This window comes from Bos javanicus, chromosome 5 (genome assembly GCF_032452875.1).
Source record: "Bos javanicus breed banteng chromosome 5, ARS-OSU_banteng_1.0, whole genome shotgun sequence".
NCBI lineage: Eukaryota > Metazoa > Chordata > Mammalia > Artiodactyla > Bovidae > Bos > Bos javanicus.
Genome location: NC_083872.1, coordinates 66,339,611 through 66,355,889, shown reverse-complemented (window position 1 = coordinate 66,355,889; position 16,279 = coordinate 66,339,611). Strand labels below are relative to the sequence as shown.

At 38.4% G+C, this 16,279-nt stretch overlaps 1 protein-coding gene across 4 annotated transcripts in view; it reads left to right on the top strand.

Annotated features, from left to right (window-relative positions):
• Nucleotides 1-16,279, top strand: part of WASHC3 (WASH complex subunit 3) — a 58,749-nt gene that overhangs the window by 30,200 nt on the left and 12,270 nt on the right. For all 4 annotated transcript variants that reach the window (XM_061417096.1, XM_061417095.1, XM_061417094.1 and 1 more), the window contains one exon: nucleotides 6,017-6,081. In XM_061417096.1, the coding sequence (XP_061273080.1) occupies nucleotides 6,017-6,081 (65 nt within the window). The remainder of the gene's footprint in view (nucleotides 1-6,016; nucleotides 6,082-16,279) is intronic.

Sequence of the window (16,279 nt, the reverse complement as noted above, 5' to 3'; positions counted from 1 at the left end):
CAACCCCAAAGAAAGGAAATGCCAAAGAATGCTCAAACTACCACACAATTGCACTCATCTCACACGCTAGTAAAGTAATGCTCAAAATTCTCCAAGCCAGGCTTCAGCAATGCATGAACTGTGAACTTCCAGATGTTCATGCTGGTTTCAGAAAAGGCAGAGGAACCAGAGATCAAATTGCCAACATCCATTGGATCATCGAAAAAGCAAAAGAGAGTTCCAGAAAAACATCTACTTCTGCTTTATTTATTACACCAAAATCTTTGACTGTGTGGATCAGAACAAACTTGAAAATTCTTAAAAGAGATGGGAATACCAGACCACATGATCTGCCTCTTGAGAAATTTGTATGCAGGTCAGGAAGTACCAGTTAGAACTGGACATGGAACAACAGACTGGTTCCAAATTGGGAAAGGAGTTCGTCAAGGCTGTATATTGTCACCCTGCTTATTTAACTTATATGCAGAGTACATCATGAGAAATGCTGGACTGGATGAAGTACAAGCTGGAATCAAGATTGCTGGGAGAAATATCAATAACCTCAGATATGCAGATGACACCACACTTACGGCAGATAGGGAAGAAGAACTGAAGAGCCTCTTGATGAAAGTGAAAGAGGAGAGTGAAAAAGTTGGCTTGAAACTCAGCATTTAGAAAACTAAGATCATGGCATCTGGTCCATCACTTCATGGCAACTAGATGGGGAAACAATGGAAACGGTGACAGACTTTTATTTTGCGGGAGCTCCAAAATCACAGCAGATGGTGACTGCAGCCTTGAAATTAAGACACTTGCTTCTTGGAAGAAAAGTTATGACCAACCGAGACAGCATATTAAAAAGCAGAGACATTACTTTGCCAACAAAGGTCTGTCTCGTCAAAGCTGTGGTTTTTCCACTAGTCATGTATGGATGTGAGAGTTGGACGATAAAGAAAGCTGAGTGCCAAAGAATTGATGCTTTTGAACTGTGGTGTTGGAGAAGACTCTTGAGAGTCCCTTGGACTGCAAGAAGATCCAACCAGCCCATCCTAAAGGAAATCAGTCCGGAATATTCATTGGAAGGACTGATGCTAAAGCTGAAACTCCAATACTTTGGCCACCTCATGGGAAGAACTGACTCATTTGAAAAGACCCTGATGGTGGGGAAGATTTGAGGCAGGAGGAGAAGGGGATGACAGAGGATGGGATGGTTGGATGGCATCACCGACTCAATGGACATGAGTTAAAGTAGACTCCAGGAGTTGGTGACAGAAGGGGAAGCCTGCCTTGCTGCAGTCCATGGGGTTGCAAAGAGTCAGACATGACTGAGCGACTAAACTGAACTGTACCACTTTGGTGACAGGTATATGGTTATTAACTTTGAAATCTCTGCATATAAATTTATGATCCATTTTTGTCAGAGTCCAGCCACAGCAGGATCTAAAGGTACCCTCAGAATGGACGGCGTCGGCGAATGAATGACAGGGGAAGGCCAAGCTTTGGTGAGCAAGACCCGTAACTTTATTTTTAAAAGGAGCTTTTATACCCTGACAGAGGATGAGATGGCTGGATGGCATCACTGACTCGATGGACATGAGTCTGAGTGAACTCCGGGAGTTGGTGATGGACAGGGAGGCCTGGCATGCTGTGATTCATGGGGTCGCAAAGAGTCGGACACGACTGAGCAACTAAACTGAACTGAACTGATACCCTGACTTGTACATAGAGGGAAATGAAAGATGCAAGGTGATTCAGAGTCAGCCCAAACACTCCAGCAGTTTTGTCCTTATTGAAACCAGGATTTTTTTTTTGTATTGCCTTTTTATAAACAAGGGTCTTATGCTATGTACATTATCTTCTGACCTGGAGGCCTGTTGACATTTTATGAACCTTCTTTGATAAAGGTTGATCAACCAGAAAACTTGTTTTCCCTTGAAGTGTTTATTCTTTATATTTCTAATCTGTGTCAGCCTCAGAAAGTACTAAACAGTTACATTTTCACGGAGCAAAGGTGCAGTGGGTCACAACAAAGAAAGAACTTATTAGCTCAAAGGTCTGATGTGGTTAATACCAAGGCTACTACTTGTTTTTCTTACATTTCAACTACATTAACTAATGCACTCCCAGGTGCACAATGGATAAGGGATATGGGAACTTGGCTGCAAGCATTGGCCCAATAATAAAGCCCTTTACCAGTACTATTTTAATAGTTTTTCACCCCTTAAAGGACTCTATGCTCATTAGGACTTTTAGAATGTTTAGGCTTCCCGTGCCTTTCATGGTTGGGAAGTTGTGAACAATCATGTGCGTTAGTTATAAGAGTAAAAGAAAACCTGTCAAGCAAGCTAGAATGCCAACAGAGGGGTTAAAATAAAAATATTCCTTTCATGCCCAGGAGACTTATCAATTTAGAGCCCTAAGTTGATTTTCTCTAAAAAAAGGTGGTCAGAGATAGCCCCCTGCTAATATCAAAAGAGTGATTGAAAGACATAATACAGTAAACAGTAGAGAGACAGATTTTGGTTTCGGGGTAGATGCTCGAGCAGGTCTAGGGAATCCCTCGAGTCCTAATCTGCCTTTGCCTGTCAGGTCTTCTCCGCATGACCTTTGTCATGGGTGGGATCTCCCGTGGTGGCTCCTGACACATTTTACTCTCATATTTTTATATATACTTGCCTGGATCTCAATACATATTTATTGGGTGAAATGTAAAATAAAATCAGCCTTCTGGAGAGAAATACCTATATTTGTTCTTTAAAATATTTTTGAAACAAGTTTATGTATAATAGATTATTTGAAGATTTATATATATTTCTAAGTCTTTGTGTTTTGTTTGTTTTTAATAAATTCCTATCCCCTCTTTAAGACTCACCTCAGCGAATTTTTTGCTGGTTCTCACTCAGTCTTCCTTTCCTTGGATCTCACCTTGCCCATTGTGCAGATCTCTGTTACCAATTTTATGACTGTACTGTGATCATCTTTTTAACACATCTATTAGACTATACTCTCTGATGGCAGGGGCTGATTATGTCTTTATTTTCTCATCATAAAGCACTGCGCTGCCATTGTGGTGTTAAACACTGAGGTGTGGGATTGTGATAGTAGAATTCTACTGCTAACCCCAGTAAATTTATTTTCACCCTGTAAGATCCCTGAGACCAGAAAACATACAAGGAAAAACTACAGAAGAAAGCAGGGGAGCCTTATCTAGGTTAGTGCCCAGAAATTTCCGGGTAAGGCTCTGTGAAATTGGACTGGAATTTCTGCCTCTTCTATACGTTAGGTTCAAAACTGAATGTCACAACCGACTAGTGACAAGGGAGGGCCAAAGAGAAGAGCACACAACACCATAGAGAGGTGATTGAGATTTTCCCATGTGGACCCTGGCTCAGCTTAGCCTTTCTGCCATGTGGGATGAAGCAATATGAGGGAGAAGGGTCCCACCATATGTACAACCTTTTAAAGCTTGGTGACCTTAATTACTTTTGAAGGTGATACAATCCAGGTCCTAAAATTTAACGCATCAGATTAGTGTTTCCTCATCTTTTGGGAAAGCAGAGGAGTTGACAAAGAGACTTGATTGCATCTGCTCCCCGTAGAGCTGTATAAGTGAGCTTTCAATAAATGTTTATATCAAATCAGTCCCCTTTTCAAGTAAATTTATATTTATTTCTGACATATCCTCTTCTGTTTTGATGTTCTTATCCTGAACTTTGAAATTCACATGTTCTCAATATTTTTGTGACTTACACACTTCTAGGATTATCATTACATTGTGTTTGTATTGGTATCGAGACAATATATAATGTAATCCCAGAAGAGTTCTTGAATTCTGTTTGACCTTTGTGCGTAATGTGTCCAAGTGAAATTGGACCGTTTGCTTATGAAAGGAACATTGACATAGCTATACTTAGGAGGAGAAGGCCCTGAAATCTTGATTTGAAAAGACATTTATTCATATTGTTAAGTGTTCATGGCACCATCCCGGCCAAGGCCTTAATCATTTGACTTATCAGTGTTTTCTTTTTTTTGGTGATATAAGAAGAGTGAGAATATGATATCTGGCTTCTATCCAGCAGATCAGTAATGGATAAATTAAAATGATTTAATTTGGGCTTATGTGGTATTGGATAGCACTGATTCCATTAAGTCATTTAAAATATATACCTTATTAGATTATTCAAGTGCTATGCACATATTACTATAAAAGCAAAGTAAGAGTTATGTAAAATAATGAACCATATAGAAGGAGGCCTTTTTTCTGGCTTCTGTATTTTTCCAGTTTTATTGAGAAATAATTAACATGCCTCACAATATAAATTTAAGATGTATGATGTTTTGGTTCACTTTTGTCATGAAATGATTACGACGCTAGGTTTAGTTAATATCCAGAACCTCATATAGCTGCAATATAAAGAAAAGAAAAAAGTTCACTTGTAATGAGAATCCTTAGGATTTACTGTTAGATGGCCCAGACAGTAAAGAATATGCCTGCAGTGCAGGAGACCTGGGTTCAATCCCTGGGTTGGGAAGATCCCCTGGTGAAGGGAATGACTACCCACTACAGTATTCTTGCCTTGAGAATTCAATGGACAGAGGATCCTGGTGGGCTACAGTCCATGGGGTTGCAAAGAGTCAGACACGACTGAGTGACTAACACTTTCATATCATATACAAGTATTATCTGTAGTCATCCTGTTGTATGTTACATCCCTAGTCCATGTTTATTTATAACTCTTACTAGTTTGTACCTTTTGACCATCTTCCTCCAATTCCTCCTGCCCCTCCTGTCTGTCTCTGGAACCACAAGTCTGATCTCTTTGTCTAGGAGTTTGGCTTTTTGTTTTGTGTTTAGATTCCACATATTAGTGAGATCATACAGTATTTGTCTTTCTCTGTCTGATTTATTTCACCTAGCATTATGCTTTCAAAATCCACCCATGTTGTCACAAATAGTAGGATTCTGTTGGTTTTTATGGCTGAATAATATTCCATTGTGTGTATATATATATACACTCTTTATTCATTCATCCTTCAGTAGACATGTTGATTGTTTCCATGTCTTGGCTATTATAAATAGTGCTGCTGTGAACATGAGGATGCAGACATTGGTTCAAGTTAGTGTTTTGGAGGTTTTTGGATATGCTCTCAGAACTGGAATTGCTGGACCGTGTGGTAGTTCTCCTTTTAATTTTTTTGAGAATTATATACGATACTGTTTTCCACAGTGGCTGTACCATTTTACAGTGTCACAAACGGTGCGCAGGGTTTTCTTTTTTCCATATCCACACTAGCATTTGTTATCTTCTGTCTTTTAATCATGGCCATTCTAACAGGCATGAGGTGATATCTCATTGTGATTTTAATTTGCATTTCTCTAGTGGCTAGTGATGTTGAGCATCTTTTCATGTATCTGTTGACCATTGATATATCTTCTTTGGAAAGATGTTTCTTCAAGTTCTTTGCCCATTTTTTGTTTAATTTTTTTTTTTTTTTGCTCTTGAGTTTTATGAATTCTTTATATATTTTAGATACTAACCTCTTATCAGGAATATGATTTGCAAATATTTTTCCCACTTCATAGGTTGTCTTTTCACTTTGCTGATGGTTTCTTCTGCTGTGTAGCTTTTTAGTTTGATGTAGTCTCACCTGTTTACTTTTTACATTGTCTCTTAATCTTTAGGTATGATTTCTGTAAAACCATTACTAGACCCATGTCACGGAGCTTTCTGTGTTTTCTTCTGGGAGTTTCATGGTTTGGGGTCTTACATTTAAGTCTTTAACCCATTTCAAGTTAGTTTTTATGGGTGGTACAAGATAGTGGTCAAGTTTTATTCTTTTACCTGTGAATATCTAATTTTTCCAGCACCATTTATTGAAGAGACTCTTTTCTCCACTGAGTATTCTTGGCTCTCTTGTCCAATATTAGTTGCTTGGGTTTATTTCTGGGCTTTCAGTTCTGTTCCATTGGTTTATTTGTATGTCTTTATGAAGGAGGCATATTTAATAATTGAATTATCTTGTGCTCTTTGTTTAGGGTGTTCCAGTGATGGCAATAAGAAACAAAATGATATCAGAAGGACTAGACCCAGATCTTCTTGAGTAAGTAGTTCTAATGATATAATGATATTATTATCAAGGTGTTGAATTTATCAGTCTTCATAAAAACATTCAAGCTCTATATATGTTTTTCCTATACATTGTTTTATGGTCAAGGAAACCTCCTCCACAAATAATGTGTCTGCTATGTTTAAAAAGTGAAAAATCTATGCTATACTACTAAAACTAGCCTTAAAACATTTTAGGAGTATTTTCAATAAATTGGTGATGAACCTGTATATGCAAAAGAGATGGAAATTGATGACATTTTTGTTTGACAGCAGTAGTATCCACAAGAAGCATTGTTCCTTTTCTTTCTGTGCTGCATTTTTTCTCTCTCCGTCCCTCCCCATCCTCTTTTTCTTATTTCTAATTTGTTGTTGTTCAGTCACTCAGCAGTTTTTTATGTATGAGACCTTAGTATATAGGAAATTTACTCTACATGACCTAGGTTGAGCCAGATGGGAAAATAAATAGAGTAATCTATGGTAATGGTTATTATGGAACTAGATATTGTTTGTGTGAGTTTTATAAAAAATTTTTTTGAAAAGTTGTGACTCAAAAATTTGACAGTTATGTTTTCCATCCAGGCAAACCTGGCTACACAGCTCATCCTGGATAAGATGTATCTTAATGGATTATTCAGAACTATTCTCTTTTGCAAGTATCTAGACACATGTAAAGAGTCTTTCCAGTTTGGGGGTTTTAGTTCACCCCACTGTATTTAGCTATGTTAGCTCTCCAGGCATTCATACTATACTAGCAGTATACTTTGGAATTCTTGGCCTTGAGCCCTTCAAGAAAATGTATGCATTTTTTTCTTTCATATATGCAATCCTTTTCTCATTTTATCTTTCAAAATATGAAATTTAAAAACATATTTTGAAGTCTAGAAGAACAGATTTCCTTCACGTATCTCCATTTAGTATATATTTCAGTAGCAAACAGTTCAAGCAAACAGTTCAAGTACAATGGTATGGATTGGTAATTTGAACCAAACATCTCCAGGATATTTGGCATTTGTTCTGGAAATTGTTTCTGACACACTTTAAAAGCAGATGGATTGTGACACATACTTTAATGTGAATTGAGCATATGGGTCCAATCCATTTTGGTACTCATTGGAATATATGTTGTAAATATATCTAACAATGACCATGACCTCTTTTTTGCTTCTGGAAATACACAGTAGAGCTTCTGTACTAACAGAGAGCTAAAATGACCTTTTAAATGATGATTTTTCTCTCTAGAGAAAATGTAATAAATGGGAAATTAGCAGCCTTATAAGCGTCAGCGTATGCTAGTTCTCCATTCCCTCCACCCGCTCCTGGCTGCATTGCATCCCCTGCCTAGCCTAAAACTCCTTCATAATCCTTTACTTCAACTGGCTACCCACACTAGCAACTTGAAAGTCACCCTTGATTCTGCCCTCCTCCCTTCCCCTCACTATGTCAGTCACTGTGGTTTCCTCATTTTTAATCTCACATCTGACCATATGCCTCCATGCCATTGCTGTTTAGTTCAAGCCTTCATCATTTCTCACCTGATTTATTTTAATTGCTCCATTTTGGTTTTCTATTCTCTTTCAGTCCGTCACTAAAAACTTAAGTGGATGTCTTCATATAGTTCATCTGTTCATACATACAAGTCTTCCTGTGACTCTCTGCTGTCCCTAACATATGCTCTGACATCTTAGAATTGCAAATAAATACATTTATCATCAAGACTCTGGCTTCATTTCTTGCCAATCATCCATGCATCCCTGTCTCTTACAGCTGTAGCAGACTACTTATATAGTTCTCAGACTGTACCATTTTCCTGGTGTCTTTGAAAGTTTGTATTCTTCCCCATGAAACTTCCTTCCCCCATGTTATTGGCCAAGCTGATTTGATATTCTTTAAGATCCCATTTAGGTATCACCTTTTTAAGAAGTTAGTGAATGATTACCAAGGGGAGAACCCCTAGGACCTCCAGTACTTTCTTGATGTATCTCACTTAGCAAGTTTGAGCGCGCGTCATTGTCTGTAAATGTTGAGAAACATTCAGCTGCAAGGTGGTGCCAAGTTTTAGGGTAGAATTCCAGTAACAGTTAACATTGTCTTACAGAAAAGCTGCTCCTCAACCACAGCCTGGAGCCTGAATTCTGACCCATTACCTCATGAGTACATGCCATTGGTCACAAGGGGCACTGGTTGGAGTAGGGTGACTCACTATAACCTATCACCACTACCACTAGAAAACCAGCTGCAACTACATTTAGCTAGATATGATAAGTGGAATCAACCACCTTGTTAAAGAGGACTTCTGTCACTTTAGGAATCATGTTTACATAAAAGTTAAGGAGCCTTGCTTTAAGGGGGAAGTCTGAGATGAAGAAGAAAATGTGCCATCCAAGGAAAGAGTGTGCTTTTATTTAAAATATTAGGTACATATTAAGCCTAAGCCAAGAACTTTCAGTAAAGACGGTTCTTTTCTCTTTTAAAGTATAAACATAAACTTTTTTTTTAGCCCTAGGTAGTGAGACAGACTTACGTAACTGTAGGAAGAAGTAGTCTAAATCTGTTTGCGCTGAACAAAGAGTAAAACTGAGGTTAATATAGGAATAAATACTGATCAGAAAATACACTGTTACTCAATTAGCTTGTGTTTATAACAGTTTGGAAACTAAGAGTATGTAACTTTGAACCAAAACAGTTTACTTGATAAGGGAGAAGAGAGCCTGGCTATTTTCCTACAAAAATTACTATCACTGAATTTTAGAAAGTCTATAAAACTGAAGAAAATGCCAGATAATTACCAAATAAATAGTATTTGTTTGCTACTTCTTAGTGATTATTTAATCTCCTTAAAAATCTAAGTTTTTAAAAATGATGATCAGATCAGATCAGATCAGTCGCTCAGTCGTGTTCGACACTTTGCGACCCCATGAATTGAAGCACGCCAGGCCTCCCTGCCCATCACCAACTCCCGGAGTTCACTCAGACTCACGTCCATTGAGTCAGTGATGCCATCCAGCCATCTCATCCTCTGTTGTCCCCTTCTCCTCCTGCCCCCAATCCCTCCCGGCGTCAGAGTCTTTTCCAATGAGTCAACTCTTCACATGAGGTGGCCAAAGTACTGGAATTTCAGCTTTAGCATCATTCCTTCCAAAGAACACCCAGGGCTGATCTCCTTCAGAATGGACTGGTTGGATTTCCTTGCAGTCCAAGGGACTCTCAAGAGTCTTCTCCAACACCACAGTTCAAAAGCATCAATTCTTTGGCGCTCAGCCTTCTTCACGGTCGAACTCTCACATCCATACATGACCACAGGAAAAACCATAGCCCTGACTAGATGAACCTTTGTTGACAAAGTAACATCTCTGCTTTTGAACATGCTATCTAGGTTGGTCATAACTTTCCTTCCAAGGAGTAAGCATCTTTTAATTTCATGGCTGCAGTCACCATCCGCAGTGATTTTGGAGCCCAGAAAAATAAAGTCTGACACTGTTTCCACTGTTTCCCCATCTATTTCCCATGAAGTGGTGGGACCAGATGCCATGATCTTCATTTTCTGAATGTTGAGCTTTAAGCCAACTTTTTCACTCTCCACTTTCACTTTCATCAAGAGGCTTTTGAGTTCCTCTTCACTTTCTGCCATAAGGGTGGTGTCATCTGCATATCTGAGGTTATTGGTATTTCTCCCGGCAACCTTGATTCCAGTTTGTGTTTCTTCCAGTCCAGCGTTTCTCATGATGTACTCTGCATATAAGTTAAATAAACAGAGTGACAATATACAGCCTTGATGAACTCCTTTTCCTATTTGGAAACAATCTGTTGTTCCATGTCCAGATCTAACTGTTGCTTCCTGACCTGCATACAAATTTCTCAAGAGGCAGATCAGGTGGTCTGGTATTCCCATCTCTTTCAGAATTTTCCACAGTTTATTGTGATCCACACAGTCAAAGGCTTTGGCATAGTCAATAAAACAGAAATAGATGTTTTTCTGGAACTCTCTTTCTTTTTCCATGATCCAGCGGATGTTGTCAATTTGATCTCTGGTTCCTCTGCCTTTTCTAAAACCAGCTTGAACATCAGGAAGTTCACGGTTCACTTATTGCTGAAGCCTGGCTTGGAGAATTTTGAGCATGACTTTACTAGCGTGTGAGATGAGTGCAATTATGCGGTAGTTTGAGCATTCTTTGGCATTGCCTTTCTTTGGGATCGGAATGAAAACTGACCTTTTCCAGTCCTGTGGCCACTGCTGAGTTTTCCAAATTTGCTGGCATATTGAGTGCAGCACTTTCACAGCATCATCTTTCAGGATTTGAACTAGTTCACCTGGAATTCCATCACCTCCACTGGCTTTGTTCGTAGTGATGCTTTCTAAGGCCCACTTGACTTCACATTCCAGGATGTCTGGCTCTAGGTCAGTGATCACAGGGCTTATATAACCAAGACTTAGTTCTTGGTTCTAGCTTGTAAAAATTAGTTCTTAGCTTGTAAAAATTAGTTTTTAAAAATGCAGTAAATTAAAAGGATGTGAAAGAGTACCTTTGTCACCTTTGTCATCATACACACAAGTTGATGGAAAGGAAAGAAAATAGAAAATTTTCAGGTTGATCTGTTTTAGAAATACAGAGCAGATAAATCATGCCTTATAAATTTTTTCAGTCAATGCCTAGATGCTCTTACCAAGAAAAATGAAAAATGTTTCTCCCTCTCCTATTCTATGGTTTCATTTATGTCCCATAACTAAGGTTACTATTACTAGTAATTACTGCTTTTACTACTCTAAGATAAATAGTCTAGCCTCTGAACCTGCCTAGCAAGAGATGAAATCCGTGGTGGTTAAGTCTCAGTCTAAGGCAGACTTTAGAAATGGTCTACTTGCTGAGGTCCAGATTCTGCACTGCCCCTTTCTAGCTGTATGACCCTGAACTAATTACCTAATCAATCTGTGCATCCGTTTCCTCGTAAATGTGAAATAGAAAAGTTCACCCTTTATAGATTCATTCAGACTAAGTAAGCACTCAGCGCAGCTCTGAACAAGCAGTAAATGTTAGTTGTGATTTATGAATGTTTAATGGAAGAATATGTAGCAAGTTCTAAACAACTGGATTTACCAGGCTCTCAGATCACAATTTGTTTATAGTCCCGTAGTTGCCTGTATACCATTGTGGTCTCAACACAGACATATATAATGTACACAGAGTAATTACCCTTTTGAGTTATATTCTCTATTTTCCCAAACTGAAAAGTCTGTATTTTCAACTTTGTAGTAAAGAACAGACTTCTGAAATTTAAATTTAACTGGTCACATTCTTAATGTTAGTAGGAGAGTGCAGTTTGCAGCATACTGATTTGGCTAAAGAAATCGAGTTATGCAGGCTTTAAACAGAACCAGCTCAGTTGGCATTTTTCCTGGATATATCTTTCAAAAGACATTTATACCCTTTTCTCAGACTGTGCAGTGACCATGATTGTGGTTACCAGGAATAAAAGTAACCACTTCAGCCTACTTATCACTGAGACGAGAGGAGATTTATTAGTGATAAACAAAAGGATACTGGAAAGCAAGAAAACTTCATTTAATTATATTCAAGGCATATCCAGCAGAGTTTCCTGCCCTCTAAAGGAATTCCTTATCTGCCGATGATTTGCCTGTCTCCTGCTACTGAACAACATAAGGGATTAAAGGTTGGATTTTAACTAGTTGAGCATAGAATTGATCTCAGTTCCCCAAATGAGCAATTCCAGAAACAGGTTTTTTTATTTGTTCCATTTTTCTAGTTCTTGCTTAACTGGTATTCCATTCAAGGTAATTACCAGTCGTTAGTGACAGAGGATGAAACAGAGGGGCAACAGAGGATGAGATGGTTGGATGACATCACCTACTCAACGGACATGAATTTGAGCAAACACTGGGAGATAGTGAAAGACAGGGAAGCCTGGTGTGCTGTAGTTCATGGGGTCACAAAGAGTCAGACATGACTTAGCAAGCGAACAACAACCAACCAGTCCTTGACCACTGGCTGGCATACTGGCTAGAAAGTATAGGACAGGAAAAAACACTGTCGGAAAACTGTGATTAGTCCACTGTTGGAGACTTAGATCACAAGAGTCAGTTCAGTTCAGGTGCTCAGTCGTGTCCGACTCTTTGCGACACCTTGAACCACAGCACACCAGGCCTCCCTGTCCATCACCAACTCCCGGAGTCCATCCGAACCCATGTCCGTTGAGTCAGTGATGCCATCCAACCATCTCATCCTCTGTCGTCCCCTTCTCTTCCTGCTCTCAATCTTTACCAGCATCAGGGTCTTTTCAAATGAGTCAGCTCTTCGCATCAGGTGGCCAAAGTATTGGAGTTTCAGCTTCAACATCAGTCCTTCCAATGAACACCCAGGACCAATCTCCTTTAGCATGGACTGGTTGGATCTCCTTGCAGTCCAAGGGACTCTCAAGAGTCTTCTCCAACACCACAGTTCAAAAGCATCAATTCTTGGGTGCTCAGCTTTCTTTATAATCCAACTCTCACATCCATACATGACCACTGGAAAAAACCATAGCCTTGACTAGATGGACCTTTGTTGACAAAGTAATGTCTCTGCTTTTTAATATGCTGTCTAGGTTGGTCATAACTTTCCTTCCAAGGAGTAAGCATCTTTTAATTTCATGGCTGCAGTCACCATCTGCAGTGATTTTGGAGCCCCCCAAAAATAAAGTCAGCCACTGTTTCCACTGTTTCCCCATCTATTTTCCATGAAGTGATGGGACCAGATGCCATGATCTTTGTTTTCTAAATGTTGAGCTTTAAGCCAACTTTTTCACTCTCCTCTTTTTCACTTTCATCAAGAGGCTCTTTAGTTCTTCTTTGCTTTCTGCCATAAGGGTAGTGTCATCTGCATATCTGAGGTTATTGATATTTTCCCGGCAATCTTGATTCCAGCTTGTGCTTCTTCCAGCCCAGCGTTTCTCATGATGTACTCTGCATATAAGTTAAATAAGCAGGGTGACAATATACAGCCTTGATGTACTCCTTTCCCAATTTGGAACCAGTCTGTTGTTCCATGTCCAGTTCTAACTTTTGCTTCACAACAGTAAGAGATAAGAGATAATAAAAATATTGAAGAAGTAGTGTTAAAAACAGTTGGGGTCTGCCAGTGTCTAGCAAGCAAGAAGTTAGGGGAGCTATTAGGATGTAAGAACCCCAAGACAAATGGCAGAAACCCATCTTACCTAGAATAGCTAGCTTTCTTTTTCTTTATCATATTAGGCATTATGTCATTTCTCTGACTGGGGAATCTGCTTACCACAGCAAAGAACAGGTATACCTGCCTTGATGGGCATTCAGAATAGAAAAGACCAAACTGTGTAGTTTGAGTAAGTGTAATGCTGAAATAAGTCTTACTAGTTACTGTAGTCAAAATTGTCTTTTTTTTTTTTTTTTAACTATCCCAAATGTCTTTATATAGTCAATGTAATCTTAGTTCAGGAATTCAGTGTTTGGCTGTTTCCTTAAGAGCACTTATTGCTATTGCATAGGTGGCTCAGATGGTAAAGAATCTGCCTGCAACACAGGCAGACCTGAGTTCGATCGCTGGGTCAGGAAGATCCCCTGGAGAAGGGAATGGCAACCCACTCCAGTATTCTTGCCTGGAGAATCCCATGGACAGAGGAATATGGTGGGCTACAGTCCATGGGGTCAAAAAGAGTGACATGACTGAGCAACTAACACTGAGAACGACACTAATCAACAAGTATCATGTGACATTATAACTGTGTGTGCTGTAGTTGATATTGAAAAGTGATTTGAATAACTATCACACCCTATCCCCACAACCCTGCTACTCAGCAATATTTGTACTAACAATGTTTTTGGCACTTCATCTGCTTTAAATTCCACTGTTTTAAATTGAAAGAAAATGAAAAATATCTTTAAACTATTTACCTACATAAATAAATGTTTTTCTAAAGAATGTTTATAATGTTTGCCATCAAAGTGGTTTTGATTTTAAGCACAAATGTAAATCTGTTTTTAATGAAAACAAATCAGATCAATGATATTCATATTTTAAGACTCCTTTATGTACAGGATCACAGAAACATAACTCAAACTACCTAAAGTAAAAAGGGAAGTTATTGACTCACATCCCTAAGAAGTCTAAGCAGTACAAAATCAGGGGCACAGCACTATTATTGCTGGCTGGTTGGTATTTTCTCTCACCTGTTCCTCGGTCTGCCTTTAATCAAACGTGGCATAATAATCCACTTTTCTCCTACTGCTGATGAGCTTCCTCCTGGAAAACAAGGAGTTAGCAAATAATATTTGCTTTATGTTTTAAATGGCTGTAATATTGCTCGTTTCACCAACTGAAAGGAAAGAGAACCCCTTCTCCATAGTCCATAGCTCATTTCTAGGGAAGCATTCTGATTGTCCCCATTTGGTTTATGAGCCTTCCCTTACGCCGGTCTCTTTACAGAGAATGATTCTCCTGACCTGCCAGTCCTGGATTATGTGACTGAAACAAGGAACGGTATAAGGAAAGGATGAAGACAGCAGGGATTGTGGTTGACAGTCTTGTTTATGTAAATGGGAGAAAGATGACAGAAATAACATACACACAGCATCCTGTTTGCTAAAAAGTACTGATTTGTATATGGTTAGTCCTTTTGGAGAAGGCAATGGCAACCGACTCCATTACTCTTGCCTAGAAAATCCCATGAGCGGAGGAGCCTGGTAGGCTGCAGTCCATGGGGTCGCTAAGAGTCGGACACGACTGAGCGACTTCGCTTTCACTTTTCACTTTCATGCACTGGAGAAGGAAGTGGCAACCCACTCCAGTGTTCTTGGCTGGAGAATCCCAGGGGCGGGGGAGCCTGGTGGGCTGCTGTCTCTGGGGTCTCACTGAGTCTGACACGACTGAAGCAACTTAGCAGCAGCAGCAGCAGTCCTTTCCTTTCTAAATTTTGGCTCAGTTTTAGTTGAGGTCAACCTAGTAATCTTTGAAAATATCTCTTTTTAAAGAAATTAAACAGTAAGAAGTTTAAAGTTAAGCTTTAAAAATTTTGCTTTTACTAAGACTTTTATTGATAATCTTAAGGCCACAAATTATATAAATATGCTTATTAAAATATAGCTACCAAGATAACCACTAAAGATTGAGATTTTTTTAAATATATACATGATAAATCATGAATTTGACTTCATATTTTTTTCTGCATTTTGCTGACGTAGTCTTTTGTAGTGATTCATTTATATGTTTAAAATACTGAGAGTATTATGAAATCTTCATTTCCACATTTTAGTAGTGAAGTGTGACTAGTAGTTTAAAGTTGCAACCATTTAAAACATATCTTTAAAACTTCTTTCTATGAAAGAAAATTAAAAGGTATGTGCATGCACGTGCGTGCACACACACACACACACACAATCAAGCCAGAGCAGTTCTGATCATTAAAAAGCCAAATACTATTCCCCCTAAGAATATTAATATGAATATCCAGTCTGGAAATGCTGTTAAGAGTTTTATTATTACAGTAACATTTTTAAAGCATTATAACTTATAAAATGTTTTCATGTTTTAACCTCATTTGATTTTCACAATTTTTTAAGTTTTTTATATAACAAAAGGAACTCTAGTATGTAGCTTTTCTTTTGTTTTCATAGCAATTACAATTCAAAGTAGCTTTAAATTTATTTTAAAAATGAATGAGGGCAAGCAAAAAAGTATCAGTAAGAATATGGAGAAATTGTAACCCTTTTGCACTCTGGGTGGGAATGTAAAATTATAATTGCTATGGAAAACAGTATGGCAATTTCTCCAAAAATCACTTCTGGGCATATATATACTCAAAAAAGTGAAAGCAGAGACTCAAATAGATACTTGTATACTCATGTTCATAGCAGCATTTTTCACAATAGTCCAAAAGTAGAAACAACCCAAATGCCCATCCACAAGTGAATGGATAAACAAAATGTATTATCTGCATACAATGAAGTATTATTAATCCTAAAATTGAAAAGAAATTCTGAAAAAAAAAAAAAAGAAAAGAAATTCTGATACATGGTACAATATGGATGAATCTTGAAGACATGAGAAATGAAAGAAGACAGTCACAAAAAGACAGGTATTGTATAATTCCACCTACATGAGGTACCTAGAGTAGACAAAGTCATAGAGACAGAAAGTAGAGGAGTGGTTGTCACGAGCTAGAAGGAG